The sequence below is a fragment of the Cherax quadricarinatus genome, chromosome 1 (assembly GCF_038502225.1).
Source record: "Cherax quadricarinatus isolate ZL_2023a chromosome 1, ASM3850222v1, whole genome shotgun sequence".
Classification (NCBI taxonomy): domain Eukaryota; kingdom Metazoa; phylum Arthropoda; class Malacostraca; order Decapoda; family Parastacidae; genus Cherax; species Cherax quadricarinatus.
Window position 1 is genome coordinate 94,484,782 of NC_091292.1, and position 20,190 is coordinate 94,504,971.

The window sequence follows — 20,190 nt, forward strand, 5'->3', positions numbered from 1 at the left end:
GAAATATTAATCTCAGTCTTAATTTAATATAATGAATCCTGTGATACTCCAATACTGAAACTACATACTGTGCCTAAACAAAAGTATTCACATTTCTAAACTCACAAAATAGTATTTAGTCACTTAGCCATAATACAAACTTACCTCATAATTTGTAATATTTTACATTTAAGAATAAAACTAAGTACAGGTGGCTCGGTGGCCTGGTGGCTAAAGCTCCCGCTTCACACACGGAGGGCCCGGGTTCGATTCCCGGCGGGTGGAAACATTTCGACACGTTTCCTTACACCTGTTGTCCTGTTCACCTAGCAGCAAATAGGTACCTGGGTGTTAGTCGACTGGTGTGGGTCGCATCCTGGGGGACAAGATTAAGGACCCCAATGGAAATAAGTTAGACAGTGGTGGTCTGGGTGGTGACCCGGTGGTCTGGTGGCTAAAGCTTCCGCTTCACACACGGAGGGCCCGGGTTCGATTCCCGGCGGGTGGAAACATTCGACACGTTTCCTTACACCTGTTGTCCTGTTCACCTAGCAGCAAATAGGTACCTGGGTGTTAGTCGACTGGTGTGGGTCGCATCCTGGGGGACAAGATTGAGGACCCCAATGGAAATAAGTTAGACAGTCCTCGATGACGCACTGACTTTCTTGGGTTATCCTGGGTGGCTAACCCTCCGGGGTTAAAAATCCGAACGAAATCTTATCTTATTATACACATGCTAGAACATATATACACTGCAACAGAGAAAAAAGAAGTCCCACTGGGGATCTTCATTGACTTACGTAAAGCTTTTGATACAGTTGACCATGACTTGCTCCACGTAAAATTGTCACACTATGGTATTAGAGGGCACATTACAATGGGTCATTACAATGAATAAGGTAAAATTTACACGTATGTTAGCTAAAAAATAGAAAATCATTCCCCTCCCTTTCGGTGTCTGATGAATGTAGCTACAGAAAGGGAGGGGAATGATTTTCTATTTTTTAGCTAACATACGTGTAAATTTTACCTTATTCATTGTAATGACCCTCGTATTGTAGATAGTCTTAATGACCTTGGTGTCGCAGATAGTCTTTTTAGTATGATAATAAGATGTTATCTTCATTGTAGAACAATAAGAAAATATTATAACCTTTATACTATAATAATAAGGTAAAAGGACCCCAATGGAAATAAGTCACTCTGTCTGACTTTTTTGGGTTATCCTAGGTTCACTACACATATGCTGCTATATATGATAATTCTATGTAACTGTATTTGTGTATACCTGAATAAACTTACTTACTTACTTACTTACTTACTCCCTCAACTACCTCAAGTCATACCTCAGCAAAAGAAGGCAATATGTGTACGCAAATGGGGCAAACTCTTCCGCACAACCAATTACAGTTGGTGTCCCACAGGGAAGTGTCCTTGGCCCTCTTCTCTTTCTCCTATACATAAATGACCTACCAAATGCTTCGCAATTACTCAAACCCACACTATTTGCAGATGACACTACATACGTCTTCTCTCACCCGAGCCCAGTCATGCTAGCCAATACCAGGCCCGGTGGCCTGGTGGCTAAAGCTCCCGCTTCACACGCGGAGGGCCAGGGTTCGATTCCCGGCGGGTGGAAACATTTCGACACGTTTCCTTACACCTGTTGTCCTGTTCACCTAGCAGCAAATAGGTACCTGGGTGTTAGTCGACTGGTGTGGGTCGCATCCTGGGGTGGACAAGATTAAGGACCCCAATGGAAATAAGTTAGACAGTCCTCGATGACGCACTGACTTTCTTGGGTTATCCTGGGTGGCTAACCCTCCGGGGTTAAAAATCCGAACGAAATCTTATCTTATCTTATCTACCTGGATGAGGACTAACAAACTTACACTAAACCATACCCCCGGCCGGGATTGAACCCGCGGTCATAGAGTCTCAAAACTCCAGCCCGTCGCGTTAGCCACTAGACCAGCTAGCCACAATAAGATTCATCCAACTAGGTATATTTCTACACCATAGGAAAGTTAGCACAGGCACCTCTGTGACCACAAATGCAAGTTTTTACAGACGAATCTCCAGCTAGCGTGGCCGTGACGAACTCTAACTCAAGTCCCTTCACTGCCGTGCTAACTTTCCTATGGTGTAGAAATATACCTAGTTGGATGAATCTTATTGTGGCTAGCTGGTCTAGTGGCTAACGCGACGGGCTGGAGTTTTGAGACTCTATGACCGCGGGTTCAATCCCGGCCGGGGGTACGGTTTATTTGCAATCGTGTCATTACGATTTCTTGAGTCAAACTTACACTAAACATTGACAAAACCTACTTCATTCAGTTTGGTAACAGAGCTACACATGTCCCTCTTAACATAATGATAAACGGATCACCTATCACAAAGCTAACAGAGGGAAAATTCTTAGGAATCCACCTTGATAATAGACTCAAATTTCATACACATATACAACAAATTTCTAAGAAAATTTCCAAGACCGTAGGCATACTATCGAAGATACGGTACTATGTTCCACAGTCAGCCCTATATCACTCTCTTATTTACCCCTATCTCACCTATGGAATTTGTGCATGGGGCTCAACAACAATTAACCATCTCAGACCACTAATTACCCAACAAAAGGCTGCAGTCAGAATGATAACAAATTCCCACTACAGGCAGCACACCACCAATATTCAAAACACTAAACCTACTCACCATACAAAACATCCATACTTATTACTGCACCTATTACATACATAGAACACTTAACTCTGATATTAACCCTCCCCTCAAACATCTTGCCAACCTCAACAGAACACATGACCATAACACAAGACACAGATCACTCTTTGATGTTCCTTGTGTCCATCTCACGCTATGCAAAAACTCAATGCACATAAAAGGCCCTAAAATCTAGAATTCATTACCTGTAAATATAAAAGAAACACTACCTGTTTATAAATTCAAGTCTCTTCTCAAAGATCACTTTGCAAAAGCCTTCGACAAGTGTGACCATGGCGTAATAGCGCACAAAATGCGCGCTAAAGGAATAACAGGAAAAGTCGGTCGATGGATCTATAATTTCCTCACTAACAGAACACAGAGAGTAGTCGTCAACAGAGTAAAGTCCGAGGCAGCTACGGTGAAAAGCTCTGTTCCACAAGGCACAGTACTAGCTCCCATCTTGTTCCTCATCCTCATATCCGACATAGACAAGGATGTCAGCCACAGCACCGTGTCTTCCTTTGCAGATGACACCCGAATCTGCATGACAGTGTCTTCCATTGCAGACACTGCAAGGCTCCAGGCGGACATCAACCAAATCTTTCAGTGGGCTGCAGAAAACAATATGAAGTTCAACGATGAGAAATTTCAATTACTCAGATATGGTAAACACGAGGAAATTAAATCTTCATCAGAGCACAAAACAAATTCTGGCCACAAAATAGAGCGAAACACCAACGTCAAAGACCTGGGAGTGATTATGTCGGAGGATCTCACCTTCAAGGACCATAACATTGTATCAATCGCATCTGCTAGAAAAATGACAGGATGGATAATGAGAACCTTCAAAACTAGGGAGGCCAAGCCCATGATGACACTCTTCAGGTCACTTGTTCTATCTAGGCTGGAATATTGCTGCACTCTAACAGCACCTTTCAAGGCAGGTGAAATTGCCGACCTAGAAAATGTACAGAGAACTTTCACGGCGCGCATAACGGAGATAAAACACCTCAATTACTGGGAGCGCTTGAGGTTTCTAAACCTGTATTCCCTGGAACGCAGGAGGGAGAGATACATGATTATATACACCTGGAAAATCCTAGAGGGACTAGTACCGAACTTGCACACGAAAATCACTCACTACGAAAGCAAAAGACTTGGCAGACGATGCACCATCCCCCCAATGAAAAGCAGGGGTGTCACTAGCACGTTAAGAGACCATACAATAAGTGTCAGGGGCCCGAGACTGTTCAACTGCCTCCCAGCACACATAAGGGGGATTACCAACAGACCCCTGGCAGTCTTCAAGCTGGCACTGGACAAGCACCTAAAGTCAGTTCCTGATCAGCCGGGCTGTGGCTCGTACGTTGGTTTGCGTGCAGCCAGCAGCAACAGCCTGGTTGATCAGGCGCTGATCCACCAGGAGGCCTGGTCACAGACCGGGCCGCGGGGGCGTTGACCCCCGAAACTCTCTCCAGGTAAACTCCAGGTAAACTCACCCAAAACCAAATAAATACTGAATAACTGAACCTTATAAATTGTATATCTTAAATGTTTCTCACAATTATGTCACATAAATTTTAAACCTAAGACCCAATCTAACTTTGTTATTTTTTAAATACACTACCTAACAGAATACTCCATTCTGCTGAATGTACAGCAATGCATGCAACCATATGACCTGTCTTTGTAATACTCATTTGTGCTTTATTGTTATCTGTTTACAATAATGTTTTATCACTGATTACATCATTGCTTAGTTAATCTTAAGTTAATTTTAATCCTGCCCGTAATGCTATGCATACAAGTGGCTTTGGCATGCTGCTCTTACCTGTATTTTTTGTACCTCTGTATGTATGTTCAAATTATAAAATAAATAAATAAATAAATAAACAGAAACACTGAGTGTCATTAGCTGATAAGACTATTTTCGTGAAAGATATTCATTCTAAATAAAAAAGTTCTGAAGAGACTGGAAAAATACTTACCATCAGGAATCCGAAGAGAATTCTCCAGATCTTGAAACAGTGTATTAATTCCAAGTACAAGGCAGATAAGCATCTGAAAATTAGTTTTCTTATTAATTTAAAGGAATTATATGAACACTAGAAAATATTTTCTCAAATCCAAAGCATGAAAGAAAATTTAAAGTGTCTCCTCAGAACAAATTTCCAACTAATATTATGGTAGTGTCAATATCTTGCCACAAAAAATTTACTCACTAAAATCTGTAAAACTGACTCACACAGGTATCACAGGATACAATATCTATAAGTGTGGGTTTTTAACCTTGATGAATCTGTAGAATATTTTCTTCCAAAAGTTTTGTGGACAATGTTAAGCTACTGATTACTATTATAGGACAATGACCCTAATGTGATCCCTGTGTTATAATCTGAGATGCCTTCCTCACTCATAATTTCTTTTTTCATTAATTAAAAGCAATGTTCAGTACTCTTATCTTTCCTTCCTCTTCCTTCTATTTTTTTCATCCCTTCTCTCGCATTCCCTCCCTCTCTCTCCCACTTTCAAATCGCATCTGACACGACAGTGACTCTCTCCCTCTCTCCATTGTATCTGATGCTCTGTTAAATATGCTCACTATTATGCTAAGGATATTACTTGCTTGTTGGAATGTAGTGGCCTATGGTTACTGTGTACCCAAGTTGTGTAGTGGGGAGCGAGGGTGGTGGAGTAAGATAATCTAAGCCTCAGCACATCAAAATTTGTGCAGGTCATTTAGCAAAGTGCAAGATAAACACTCTACTTAATTTTACTCACTTAGCTGCAATAGGTTTGCATTACTATAAAGTAGCAGTCAAGTGTATAACTAGCGGTAATCTGGGCACAGTATGAATGCTGCTTTTGTTCCATGTCACTACTTGAGCTCACCTGCATGGAGACTACAACCATGTTGAAGTAGAGAAGTGGACCATGTGAAAGATTATTCAGGATGTTGGTTTTGATGGAGGAACCAAAAAGAAAAAAGGCTACACATGAAATCCCACCAAAGAGAGTTATGACAACTGCAACACAAAAAAATAAATTAGTGCATAAAATACTGGATTGTGTAATTAAATGAAATTTTGTACTTTCCTCAAAATAAGCATCACAAAATATTTTTTTATGTAAAATGCCAAACCTGTGGGTCATTGATATTATCTTAACTGCTTAAATGATGGTCACCTCTCAAGATAATATGTTTTTTCCCAAATTACCCACTTGCCATTAATTATTTTTCTCTGAAAATTAACTATTAAACCATACCCCCGGCCGGGATTGAACCCGCGGGTTCAATCCCGGCCGGGGGTATGATTTGTTTGCAATCGTGTCATTACGATTTCTTGAGTCAGTTAAAATTAACTATTTTTTAAAAGCCATTAATTTTGCACCTGAGACTCGCAATCTTATCAAAAATATTTATGCAAGAGTTAAACCCATAGTATGTCATTTAGAACAAGAGCAGAGGTGGCTCGATCCTCTCTCCACCCATTGAAGATGGAAGATCTGCAGGCCATCAAAATTTTGTCTTATATTATTAAGTCAGCATTACAGAATGAAATATAAATGTATAGCAAATATGCAGAGCACCTGAACTCTTAAAATGAATGAGTGAAATCAGCAAAGTTACATTATATTATATTCTGGTCCATATTTTGATTCAAATGATAGGGAGTGTAAAGTACTACACGTATAGTTATACTGTACAGCCACTTAAGACAAACTTCAGCTTGGCTTTCTATCAGGCAAGAGAGTCTGATATGCGGTCATGCAAGTATTAACGGTGAACTCCATATCAGATGTTTTGTGAAGAAAAAACCTTAAACTATAATTATTATAATTTTTTTACATAAATAATGTTTTAAGGTATTTTTTTTACCGAGTTTTAAATGTCAAGTTTGCCATTACTACCTGCAATGCCTCACATATTGTCCACTCAAAAAATGATTTAGTCTGGACACTATAATAATGAGCTGGCATAAAGGGCACCATATATAAACTGCCAAAGCAGAAAGACATTTTGAGAGAGATAAGAAGTTAGACATCCATAAGTTACAACTTACTAATGAAGGCAATTATAAGAGCAAGTGGTAACCGCTGCTTCTGCTGCATGTCCATCTGTACTGTCAAGATCATTGGATGGATGTCAAACTAGGATGGGAAAAAATTAGTCTATTAAAAAAAATGCTCCACACAAAATAAATGACAAAAAGAAATGCCTTTCACAGACACTTAGTCAAAGATTATTATTACTACTACTACACCTAATAATAATAATGAGCACACAACAGGCTTGTGTCAGCATGTTAGGAGTAATTGGAGACAAGTGATTTTTAATGGACGTGCTGTTGGAGTGTAACTTCTATGAGTTTCAGGGAAATTAGTTAGATGGACTTGAGTCCTGGAGGTCACAAGGGCAGTCCTAGTACTCTGAAGGAGGGGTGGGGATGCTACAGTCGGAGGGTAATCTGACTATGATGTCACATTTCTGGAAAGATAGCGATCAAATGAATGTAAGAGAACACACTGGATTGCGTGCAGCCAGCAGTAACAGCCTGGTTGATCAGGCTCTGATCCATCAGGAGGCCTGGTCACAGACCGGGCCGCGGGGGCATTGACCCCCAGAACTCTCCACTCCACACAAATACCTATTTTTGATATCCCAAAGGCCAAAAATGTCAAATAACTTAACAGAGGAAGTAAAAAACTGCAATTCTTACCCAATTCAAAACTAAGCTAAAGCAGGCACTGTATACCTAAGTACTGTAATCAAATTATTGATTACTTACTACTCCACCTCTGTTTATAAAGAACCTTTAGTTTAAGGTATTGGTTTCTCCATACGCTGTACTACTGCTTCAACATACGTTACTAAATGTCATATATTGTAAAAAGTGTACCTGATTAAATTTTTCTTATTGTCAAGTACCATGCTGTACCTTTATCTTGTGTGCACGTATATTCATTTACTCTTTAAGATAAGATAAGATTTGTTGGGATTTTTAACCCGAGGGAGGGTTAGCCACCTCAGTGCATCATCAAGGACTGTTTGTCTTATTTCCATTGTTATTGTTCAATCTTTACCCCCAGGATGCGACCCACACCCAGATGCTTACTTATTGCTAGATGAACAGAGAAAGAAGCTGTAAGGAAACATGCCCAACGTTTCCACAAGTGTCGGTCATTGAACCACAGACTCCGTGTGTGAGGTGAGAGCGTTAACAACCGAGCCACGGGACCACTCTACGGAACTATGGTTATTATACGGACGTGTATCGATTGTCTCTCCGAGATCTGTTTCACTGGATCACTGGTATTATTATTATTATTATTATTAAAGATTCGTCGGTATTCTCCCGGCCCGGGCCTTTTCCAAGTGGTGGCCCGGCCTTGGCTCCCTGTCTAGGGAGTGTCTGAGTCCTTAGTCTTCCATACTTACTTACTTACTTACATAGGAGGAGGCACAAGTACCCCCTCATCTTAGGGACCAACTGTCCCCAGGCCTAGCTTCTCGTAGGGAGAAGCTCGGCCACTCTGGTCTGCCATCCCCGCCACAAGGGGGATAATGGGAATGACAGTCTTGTGAGCTGCAAGCTCGGGCTCAGGCACCTACCCTACCCTAGAAGGGCTGGGCATGGTGTCGATGATCACTGGTACACACCTACAATGACAAAGTTCGGAAGTCTGCGGACTTGCAGATGTCGAGGTGGTCAGTTATCAACTTAAGTCTACCTTAAATATCTTGGTATACATGTTTGTGCAATGATTTTTATGTTCTATTAGTCTTAGGTTAGGTTTAAGCTCGCCTGAAATGATCTAGGGATTCTCCATGTGCACTACTGTCATCTAATTTTGTGAAAATTCTAATATGTGGAAATTAATTTTAATATACTGGATGTCTCCCACCGAACTAAGTTAACCAAACAAAACCACTTTCACCATCACTCACTCCATCACCGTCCTGCCAAAACCTCACTGACATTACAGCTCAGATGCCCCTCCAAACTGCAATAGTCCCACCCCTCCTTCAGGGTGCAGGCACTGAACTCCCACCTCCAGGACTCAAGTCCAGCTACCGGTTCCTCCGAATCCATAAATGTTGCCTTGCCCACTCCAAAGCACAAGTCATAAAAACCACCTGCCTCCATTCACTCCTATCAAATACGCTCACACGTTTGTTGGATATCCAAGCGCCTCGTATATTTATATTTATTTATCATTATTTAAATAAAGTGTAAACTCTCTTGCAGTCCTTGTTGACACTAAATTTTACAAGTGCTGTATGTCAACATTTTTAGTGCTATAACTAATGATATCTCTAACACACACTTAATGTTTTAACATAACCTTCCTAACGTACAACTCCAACAATGTAAGACTTTGCCATGAATTTCTTCTTAGTTCTGTCTGAAATGGGGCATGAAAGTATTAACGTTTCTGACTATATATATATATATATATATATATATATATATATATATATATATATATATATATATATATATATATATATATATATATATAGTACCGCACGCCTGTAATCATATAAAATATAATTTATTTTCCAAAATTCCAGTTCATTTATTCATTTAATTATAAATGAACTAAAAGTTTAAACATAAATTTTCGGGCTTACCAACCTGGAAGGCCACTGCTCCGAAGCAATATGCAGCAGCAGTGAAAGTTGGAACCGAAGGAGGAGGAGTAAATGTTTGAGGGGCATCAAGAATTAAGCCTGTGAAAGTCAAGACACTCACTGTCACCATGGAGCCTGCTCCTAGCCATGTCACCACACTGTTGAATAAGAAGTCCTTACAAAAAGAAAATGCTGTATCCAAATAGTTCACCTGTAACCGATTATTTGTACTGTATACTATACATGCATAGTATATAAAAAGTGAACTGTATACAGTAGTACAGGCAAGATTCACTAGATTATATGATAATTTGACATAAAATTGCTGAACCACCTTCACTCCTCCCCATATTTTTTCATCTATACCTGAGCAGTATGACCCATACGTATTTACTGCTTGCATTTAATATAAAAATAATTTCAACTTTACTGTACAGTGCCGAATGACTCTTATAGAGTCAATATAATATGCACTCTAACAGCACTCTAACAGCACCTTTCAAGGCAGGTGAAATTGCCGACCTAGAAAATGTACAGAGAACTTTCACGGCGCGCATAACGGAGATAAAACACCTCAATTACTGGGAGCGCTTGAGGTTTCTAAACCTGTATTCCCTGGAACGCAGGAGGGAGAGATACATGATTATATACACCTGGAAAATCCTAGAGGGACTAGTACCGAACTTGCACACGAAAATCACTCACTACGAAAGCAAAAGACTTGGCAGACGATGCACCATCCCCCCAATGAAAAGCAGGGGTGTCACTAGCACGTTAAGAGACCATACAATAAGTGTCAGGGGCCCGAGACTGTTCAACTGCCTCCCAGCACACATAAGGGGGATTACCAACAGACCCCTGGCAGTCTTCAAGCTGGCACTGGACAAGCACCTAAAGTCAGTTCCTGATCAGCCGGGCTGTGGCTCGTACGTTGGTTTGCGTGCAGCCAGCAGCAACAGCCTGGTTGATCAGGCGCTGATCCACCAGGAGGCCTGGTCACAGACCGGGCCGCGGGGGCATTGACCCCCGAAACTCTCTCCAGGTAAACTCCAGGTAAATACTGAATTATGCCATTACTGATTCATTAAGGAATTTAGGGACAATACTCTATAAGAATCCCTGGGCATGCGAGACAGGTTAACATAGGTTGCCTGCTGGGAGGGAGAACGTACATCCGTGCATCCAGTGGGTGGACAAAAAGAGTGTTAAATGTGCTTATTACATTATAAATTCATTCAGTGCATGCAAAAGAAACCATTAGGCATATAGTCATCATCTACGACAGCTGTCATCACAGATTACTAGACCGTGAGGTATCTACTAGGTGCGCTGTGGCATTCCAATTTGTCAGGAGTTAAATGGCAGGTTGACTTGATAACTTTCTGGTAATAGTTCAAGTCAGTCTGACTAGCCAGCAGCTGACTTACACATATGTGCCGAATCAATGTACATGTGTAAATACAGTACATAGTGAATTAGTGATAGATGAATATATAGTATACACACAACATAAGTTATCTCACTTCAACTTCTAATATTTGTTGAATAATTCTTGTGACTTTGTTAATTAATGTTACCAATAACATAACCTAGCACCTTTAAAGCGTATTTCTCTACAAGCCTGGCGACTAACTCGACAAGTCAGATATAAAAATGTTTGTACTGGACTATTTGTAAAAAGGGAGGAGGGGAAGAGTGGCAATGTATACCTGGAGTATACCTGGAGAGGATTTTAGGGGGTCAACGCCCCCGCGGCCCGTAGCAGACACCTGAGTTCTGCCATACCTGGGGTTGAATATTCATTAAAAAATACCATCTATGCCTGGCTTCAATGGGGAAGTTTTACATATAATATGACAAAAAAAGCTAATGTGATAATTAAGTATTGTCTCTACCAAAAATTATCGGTAAGCAATGAACCAGTAATTAAGGTTCATAAATTAACTAAAAATTCTGTCGTTGATCCGAAAAACCCTGTATAATGATTCACCATTACAAGACACATGTGAATATTTAAATATATAAGACCTGAAACATTATATTTGTAGATTATTTCAGCAACTTCATATTTTGACACAGTCCTCTGGCTAGATTCTAAAGACACATAAACATAATTATAATAAAAAATAAAAAAAACTTTTCAGGAGTAATTTTATCATTTATAAAATTAGAACAAAGGATCATTTAATTTACTTATCTCATAATAATTTCTGAAATAATATTTAGATATTTATAGTAATTCAGAATCTTGAAATTATTTTTTTTTTATTTTTAATTCTTTCAGACGATAAAACAGCCACAAAATTAAAGATTAGAAGAAATATTTAAGGTAATCAACCTGGCAGTTATTTAGTGCTAGCAACGTAACTATAAGTGTGAAATTTATTATGGAACTTATGATTAAAGCAGAGTATTATTATTATTATTATTATTATTATTATTATTATTATTATTATTATTATTGCACATTCATGGAAAGCACTAAGACCGAAGAAGTCATACGGCTCCTTTGGAAGGGGAGGCAATCAGGCTTGATCCAAGGAAGAGGAGGGTTAGATTTCCTTGATCAAGAGCCCTTCTCTAGCATCAAGGTACCCTCCCCCCACTGAAGGGTGTGGAATAAATTACTGCATTGTACATGAAAAATGCCCGAGAGTTCAAAATGTATGACAATGTCTTACCCTAAATCCTTGGGTGTACCCAGCCAGAGCAGCGGTGTCAGGACAACAGTGGTGATCAGCAGCCAGTAGCAGAAAGAGAAGTTTAGTCCAGCCAGCCAATCCATGAGCTCTTGCAGAGTTTCCGAGGCTTTATGGGTGTTATGAATAATAGTATTATAGTAGTAGTATTATAGCAGTAGTGTAATTATTAATAGTATTATAAGTAGTATATAGTAGAAGTGTTATAAAAGTAGTAGTAGCAGTATTATTATAAGTAGTAGCATGATAAGTAGTGGTAGCATAAGTCCCTTGTTCCTAGCAATTTAATCAACCTCTATAATATGCATAATATACAAAGAAGTATACTGTTATAATCATTAAACCATAAAGTGTATGTGGTAAAGTTATACCGGATGGCCCCGTTTATACAACTCTAAATATGGCGCTGGTCATCGTTTACGCAATTAGAGGTTCCGTAGCTCGACTGCCAACACACTCAATTCACACACTAAGAGCCGGGGGTCGAGTTCCGGTGGTTGATCCCCGGTACGGGTGAAAACATTAGGACGTGTTTCCTTAAGACACCTGCTGTCTATGTTCACCTAGCAGTAAAATAGGTATCTGTGTGTTAGTCGACTGGTGTGGGTCGCATCCTCGGTCAAAATTGACTTAATTTGCCCGAAATGCTCTGCATTGATGTCAGCTAGGTCTGTATACTTTGTACATGTAGAAATAAAGATGATTATTATTATTATTATTATTATTATTATTATTATTATTATTATTATTATTATTATTATTATTATTATTATTATTAACTGTTGTACGAAAATGGCGATAATAGCGGAAATGCGGTAAAACACCGAACATAATGAACAATAGCTCAATTGAAAGTCAACAAAAACGTAAAACACCGAAAACAGGTGATGTGTATGTGACTTCCTGTATAAAAGACAGCAATTATGGGAACATTACTGGACTTGTGTCCACTGAGGGTGAAAGGCAGCAGTAGTTATAAGAAAACAAAACCTATACAGAACTATACGTAAATACAATTCTTGTTTCATCAATACAGATTTTTGGGAGCATATAATGCAAAGAACTGTATAAACTTTTCAAGGACCCCGATAGAAATCAGTCACTTTATATGCCTTTTTATGGGTTATCCATAGGTAACTTACACTACGTATGACAACTGTGTATGATAACTGTGCACCCGTGTGTCTAAATAAACTTACTAAAAAGTAGTGTACTTATTAAACACCGGTACTGTGACAGTATCTTTGTTGACGAAAACTTGGATCATATCAGTAACATCTTCAAACATAACTCTAACCTGCAGTAGTTTCATACACTGTATGTATTGCAACATTTATCTTGAAAAATGAAATACTCTTTGTGATAAGGCTGGTCAGTACCTGACCAGCCGGGCTGTGGTTCGTACGTTGGTTCATGTGCGGCCAACAGTAACAGCCTGGTTGATCATGCCCTGATCCACCCCGAGGCCTGGTCTGTGACCAGGTCTCGGGGGTGTTGACCCCCGAAACCCTCTGCAGGTATAATATTTACCAACAAGCCTCATTAACTTGGTCAACTTAGAAACTACAGCGTCAGTAGATGGACACAGTTCCTGGAGAGCGAAACGTTGCTACAACAAAATGTCGCATCAGCTGCATCTGTGTCCATTTACCTAACACTGTCGGTAATTCTACCATTATTACTATTAATTTCAATGAGACAATAAATAACATTTAAAACTAGGCTAAAAGTAAGTAAATAATAATAATAATAATAATAATAATAATAATAATAATAATAATAATAATAATAATAAGTACATGTATAAATTATGGGAAAAAAATAATCAGTGGATGTGCTAAACACACACTGGTTATACAGCGACTGGGGAGGCAGTTCTTGATCCAGTTCCTTGGATCAAGAACTGCTCAGCAGGATGAAGGCACCTTCACTGAGAGGGGGAGGGGGTTAGGGAAACAAACTACTCACCAAGGAGCATGAACGGTACTGCTGCTCCAAAAATTGCTGCATCTAGCATGACGGTGACGACTCTCTTCAGAATAATGCCCCCAGCTTTCTCTGCCAAGGCAGGATATGGGTACCTGATGGGAATAAGATACTGATAATGCAGTCCTCAGTGACTGCCAAGGGGAGACACTGCCACCCAGTTACATATAGTGTAATGCATAGTCTGAAACAATGTTTCAGCTTATGGAGCAGAACTCTTCTCCAGAAGGACTGATCCCCTCAAAACTACATCATCTTTACATCTCTACTACTTCTGCTGCCTCCTCTGTATTCAACTGAAGAAGGTTACTGTGTATACGAAACGTTTCGGATTGAAGATACCCAACTGTTACGTATGTGTCTCACTTATTAAGTCATCATCAATATATATGTAACTCTATGTGACTCTATACATGTATTTGCTCAATATCATGAACATAGGTAAAACATTATAATTAATATATACCTACTCTTAATATCTGTAATCTTCTCAAATGTTAATCCTTCCATTGTGTCCACCTTAGACTGATTATCAAAACTGTAATTCTTCTCTACCAAACTTATTAAAGTCATAGAACATGAACTAATGGAATATTCAATTCTCTTGCATTCATTGTAACTCACCGAATGACCATATGTACAATCTTACTGTACTGTTATTTCCTTATTTAACCTAGTCTTAAGTCTGCCCGAAATGCTTTGAATATAAAGGGGCTTTTGGCACGTACACCCAATTGTTATACTCGTTTGTTTACAAACATGTATCATGCTGAAATAAAATTATTATTATCATCATCATCATTATTATTATTATTATTATTATTATTATATCTTGTGTAAGAAAACTTCAGACTTGAGACAAGCATTCATATTTTTTTAAAGGGGGGGGGGGAAGGTATCCACTTTGACGTATATCTTATGATTTTAATACTGTACTAACAAAAAATAATGTATTTTAAGTACCTAATAAGAACACTAATTCACTGATAAATATTCTAATTAAAAAGATTAAAGAAATAGGTATAGAAACACCATACGTACGTAGAACATACGTACCGGCATTGTATGATTGCCTCTCTAGGCCAAAACACCTCCATAATGAGCCATGATCGTCCCAGCAAAATAGCTGTGTAAACTTGTACTACTACCAGCACTCCAAAAAGAATAAACCCAAACCAACCTGTGATGGGAAAGACATATAGCAATTTGCATTGTACATATATACTTTGATTACATATTAGAGTATTTATTAACAGCTATAGTAGCAGAGCAAAGTACTGCTACTGCTACACTATTTTGTTTATTGTCAAGTCTTCTCAAGTTTTCTTTTTGTAGCTCTTCCTGAAGTTTATAATCATAGAACTTTGTTCTCATGTAGTTAGTCTTCCATGTCAGTTCTTTCGTATCCTCTTATAATTTGAAATTTTATCATCATGTTACATTATATCACTTCTTTCGTATCCTCTTATAATTTGAAATTTTATCATGTTACATCATATCACTTCTTTCGTATCCTCTTATAATTTGAAATTTTATCATCATGTTACATCATATCACTTCTTTCGTATCCTCTTATAATTTGAAATGTTGTTGTCATGTTACGTTTTTTCCTCCTATCATCCAAAGATGCTATATGCAATGCATTCATTCTTTGTTTGGAAAAGATTTTTTTTTTTTTGCTCTGGGAGGCATCAATTAGTTCATCTTAGAACTTTTCATAGTTTGTGCACAATTTTTGAAGAATATATGAACAGGAAGCACTGCTTATTGCACATTGGCCCATGCTAGGCAAGTCCATTTCACACCTATCCAAATTATAGTTAAGTTAACCAAAGTTGTCACTGCAGTGATGCTATTACTTAACCAGTACCTCCCTGTATCCTTTCTAAATCTAAATTTGTTTTACTTAAATCCATTGTTGTGAGTCCTGTCTTTAGATATTTTCAGCATGTTCCTTATTTATTCCAGTTTTCCATATGCACGGCACTCTTTAGTCATATTCCCCCAAGTTCTAAGTGTTTCCAGAGAGTGCAAATTAAGTGCTTTAGTATTATATGCGCAGGAAAGGTTTCTGATACATGGGATCAAGTTCGTCATCCTTATCTGTATATTTTCTATTGCATTTCTGTTCATTCTGTAATGCAGAAACCAAAACTTTGCAGGTTAATCTAAATGTGGAGTCACTAGAAACGTGCAATACTCAGGGATTTTTTACTTCCGAAACCTTTCGCCTGCATAGCAGGCGAAACTTGTTACTGTCGTGACCAATTTATTTATATTTTACAGCACATAAATCATAATCACACAAAACTCATTTTCCACAATCCGTAATTCATGTCCGTAAATCATACCACATCATCAGCAAAGAACGTGAGGAAATTTAAATGAATGGGGAAACAATCCTTGTCACTTAAAGTAAAGGATGGAGTGGAGGAGAGTGAACTAGGTCTCAGGACAAATGTTTCCATTAAAATTTCTTGTTTGCTCACGTGTCCTTTTCATCAAAAATATGTCGAGTTAGGTCAGGTGTACTACACGTCTGAAACCCAGTCAGAGGCCCACACTGCACTAAGCCAGCAACCCGGTCGTAAAAATCCGCAAACCGGAAAACTAGAGGCTTTGTTCGGATTATTAACCCAGGATAACCCATTAAAACCATGTCATCAGGATGTCTTGGTAATTTGTATTGGGAGCTTCAATCCTCTCCTTAGGATGAGACTCACACCAGTCGGCTAAAATTTAGGTACCTACTTACTGCTAGGTGAATGGGGGAAATATATGGAAACGTGCCCAACGTTTCTACTCGTCCGGGGATCGAACCTTGGTACCTCAGTGTGTGTGAGCTGAAGCGGCTACTAGTTGAGCCATGAGCACTCGAAGAGTTGCTGTATAGCTCCTCGATCAAGTGCCCAGCGGGCAGGGCATGATGAATAGAAGAGAATAATTCATGTTCATCATAAACCCGATGAGGTCGAGGCTTGATCTTCTGTCTGCTGAGTACCAGACAGACGCGCTTCCTATTTGTACTCACCTATCGGAGTGCATGATAAGGACAAGCTTCCTGAGGACAAAATGGGGAATTCGTCACAAATGCTCAGAGCAGGTTATGACGAGACGTCCGCACTCCACTAAGACCGGCGTTGACATCCTCTAAACAGCTCTCACTATATATCAATATTTATGGTATTTGTGTGTGGGTTTAATGTGCCACTGGCAGCGCTTACGTTGTATTGAATTTGACTCCTGGCATCCGGGAAGAATCATTATCTCAAATTGGGTAATACAAGGCGGCTACAAGAGTTCCATAAGGAAGTAGAAACAGGAATATATTTTAAGACGCGTCCGTTAGTTATTGTTGCGAGGGGAACATGAATCTTATAGATAAATGGTTCAGAGAACCGACAAGTTGATACGTTAGACACATGTGCAACACTTAGGTATCTTTATCAACCAGAATGTTGAAGCTGATATTATAAGGAACAACAATGCTCTGTTTACTTAAGTGTTGTGTGAGCAACTAATTTATTGTGCAGCCATCTTGTGAGCGCCAGCGCAAGAAACAACTATAAAGGTCACAATGAGTATCAGATCCCATGTAACTAAATATGTAGTTACATCTTTAAAAGTAGGTAATTCAGTCATTTTCTATATCACACTTTCTTCACACAGCTAATCACCTTGGTACAATACGGAGAAACAGTCTGAAGAAAATATAATTATCTTATTACTGTACTACTAAAAACAATAACGATTATTAAATCACAGTCTTATCATTTAACACTGCCTTCATCTTGTCCATGGAATATATGGATACAGTATAAAGATTTCGCATACCATTAACAATATTGTGATTTGCCATTTCCTGTAGATTTCCTTGGACGTATCTCTGTATGGTGTAGTCGACAGACTTTAAACCCAACTGATCAGCCAACTAGAATTCTTTGGTAAATGTTTAATTTTCTTTTAAGTTTTAATATATGATAGTTCTGGAACATTTGGGAATTATTCTACAAAAGGCGGCCATCGTTCCTCCTTAAGAAATAAAGAAGATATCCTGAAGAAACAATGTGTCAGATATACTGTGTTTTCAACGATATACACAGGTATCCCCATGGCTCGGTGGTAGCGCACTCAGCTCACATGTTAAGTGTCTGTGATTCGATTCCCGGCACGCGTGGAAATGTTGGATATGTTTCCTTATACCTGCTGCCTCTGTTCAGCTAGCAGTAAGTAGGTACCCGGGTGTTAGTCGACTGGTGTGGGTCGCATCCTGGGGGTGGTACTATATCTTGGTTGGGAGCTGGAGCTTGACATGAGCCTGTAAAACTGATCTGTGAAAAAAATGGACATGTTACTGGTGAAACTAAGCGCATTAATAAATGAAATAATACCAAACAAATTCAAACCTCTGTATGTGAACTGTTATAACAATCAGAGTTAAGCGCTAAACCCACAAAAGTCATGCAGCTAATGTATCTGAAAAGCAATTATATATAAGTGACACAAACTATAAAAAATACTTTACCTAAAGTATTACAAAAGTAATAAAATGTAAAATATTTACAGTACTTTTTTTTACACGCTGTACAACTACACACACACACACACACACACACACACACACACACACACACACACACACACACACACACACACACACACACACACACATATATATATATATATATATATATATATATATATATATATATGCAATAAGATCACAGTAAACAGGTGATTTCAGAATATACAAAACAACCACTCTGAAATAATAGAGAAATTCCAAGCGCTTTCGTGACTACTCACATTATTAAGTTCCTTGATAATGTGAGTAGTCACGAAAGCGCTTGGAATTTCTCTATTCTTTCAGAGTGGTTGCTTTGCATATATATATATATATATATATATATATATATATATATATATATATATATATATATATATATATATATATATATATATATATATAGTCCTCAGTCTTACTGACTAATATATACGTTTCTTGAAAAAAGATTACTGACCACAGTAAAGGATGGCACCAGGCAAGGAGACAACGGGAAGGACTCCACACACACCCAGAATATAACAGACAGCTGTGAGCGTGCTCATTCCCGGGGCCACTCCCTGACTCTGTGGAGAAAACTCTTATTGCATGAAGCGCTAAATCCGCGTGGGTTATGTAGCACAAGAAGTAGAGTAGACTGGAATCTCCTTCCACTTAAGAGCAAAACAAAGGGTACCAAACAGCACTCACCTAGTTACTCTTCCAGATACCAGAGGACAAATGGATTTGTCAGTTAAAAATAGGAGAGGAGAGTTATTAAATGGAGAGTTAAAGGTATTGGGAAGATGGAGGGAATATTTTGAGGAATTGTTAAATGTTGATGAAGATAGGGAAGCTGTGATTTCATGTATAGGGCAAGGAGGAATAACATCTTGTAGGAGTGAGGAAGAGCCAGTTGTGAGTGTGGGGGAGGTTCGTGAGGCAGTGGGTAGAATGAAAGGGGTTAAGGCAGCTGGGATTGATGGGATAAAGATAGAAATGTTAAAAGCAGGTGGGGATATGGTTTTGGAGTGGTTGGAGCTATTATTTAATAAATGTATGGAAGAGGGTAAGGTACCTGGGGATTGGCAGAGAGCATGCATAGTTCCTTTGTATAAAGGCAAAGGGGACAAAAAAGAGTGCAAAAATTATAGGGGGATAAGTCTGTTGAGTATACCTGGTAAAGTGTATGGTAGAGTTATCATTGAAAGAATTAAGAGTAAGACGGAGAATAGGATAGCAGATGAATAAGGAGGCTTTAGGAAAGGTAGGGGGTCTGTGGACCAGGTGTTTACAGTGAAACACATAAGTGAACAGTATTTAGATAAGGCTAAAGAGGTTTTTGTGGCATTTATGGATTTGGAAAAGGCGTATATATAGCCCCACTCCATAAAGATGGCAGCAAAGCATTAGCTAAGAACTATAGACCAATAGCTCTGACGTCCCACATCATAAAAATCTTTGAAAGAGTGCTAAGAAGCAGGATTGCAAATCACCTGGATTCCCAAAATCTGCACAATCCAGGGCAACATGGGTTCAGGGCAGGTCGCTCCTGCCTCTCACAACTACTGGATCACTATGACATGGCCTTGGATGCACTGGAAGAAAATCAGAATGCAGATGTA

The 20,190-nt window shown here is 38.9% G+C and overlaps 1 protein-coding gene across 7 annotated transcripts in view; it reads right to left on the reverse strand.

The window, feature by feature from the left end:
* LOC128689855 (uncharacterized) overlaps positions 1-20,190 on the reverse strand; it is a 483,205-nt gene that overhangs the window by 29,266 nt on the left and 433,749 nt on the right. For all 7 annotated transcript variants that reach the window (XM_070084552.1, XM_070084518.1, XM_070084526.1 and 4 more), the window contains 8 exons: positions 19,044-19,152; positions 15,079-15,202; positions 14,005-14,117; positions 12,019-12,145; positions 9,342-9,495; positions 6,765-6,852; positions 5,593-5,726; positions 4,689-4,761 (listed from right to left, as the gene is read on the reverse strand). In XM_070084552.1, the coding sequence (XP_069940653.1) occupies positions 4,689-4,761; positions 5,593-5,726; positions 6,765-6,852; positions 9,342-9,495; positions 12,019-12,145; positions 14,005-14,117; positions 15,079-15,202; positions 19,044-19,152 (922 nt within the window). The remainder of the gene's footprint in view (positions 1-4,688; positions 4,762-5,592; positions 5,727-6,764; positions 6,853-9,341; positions 9,496-12,018; positions 12,146-14,004; positions 14,118-15,078; positions 15,203-19,043; positions 19,153-20,190) is intronic.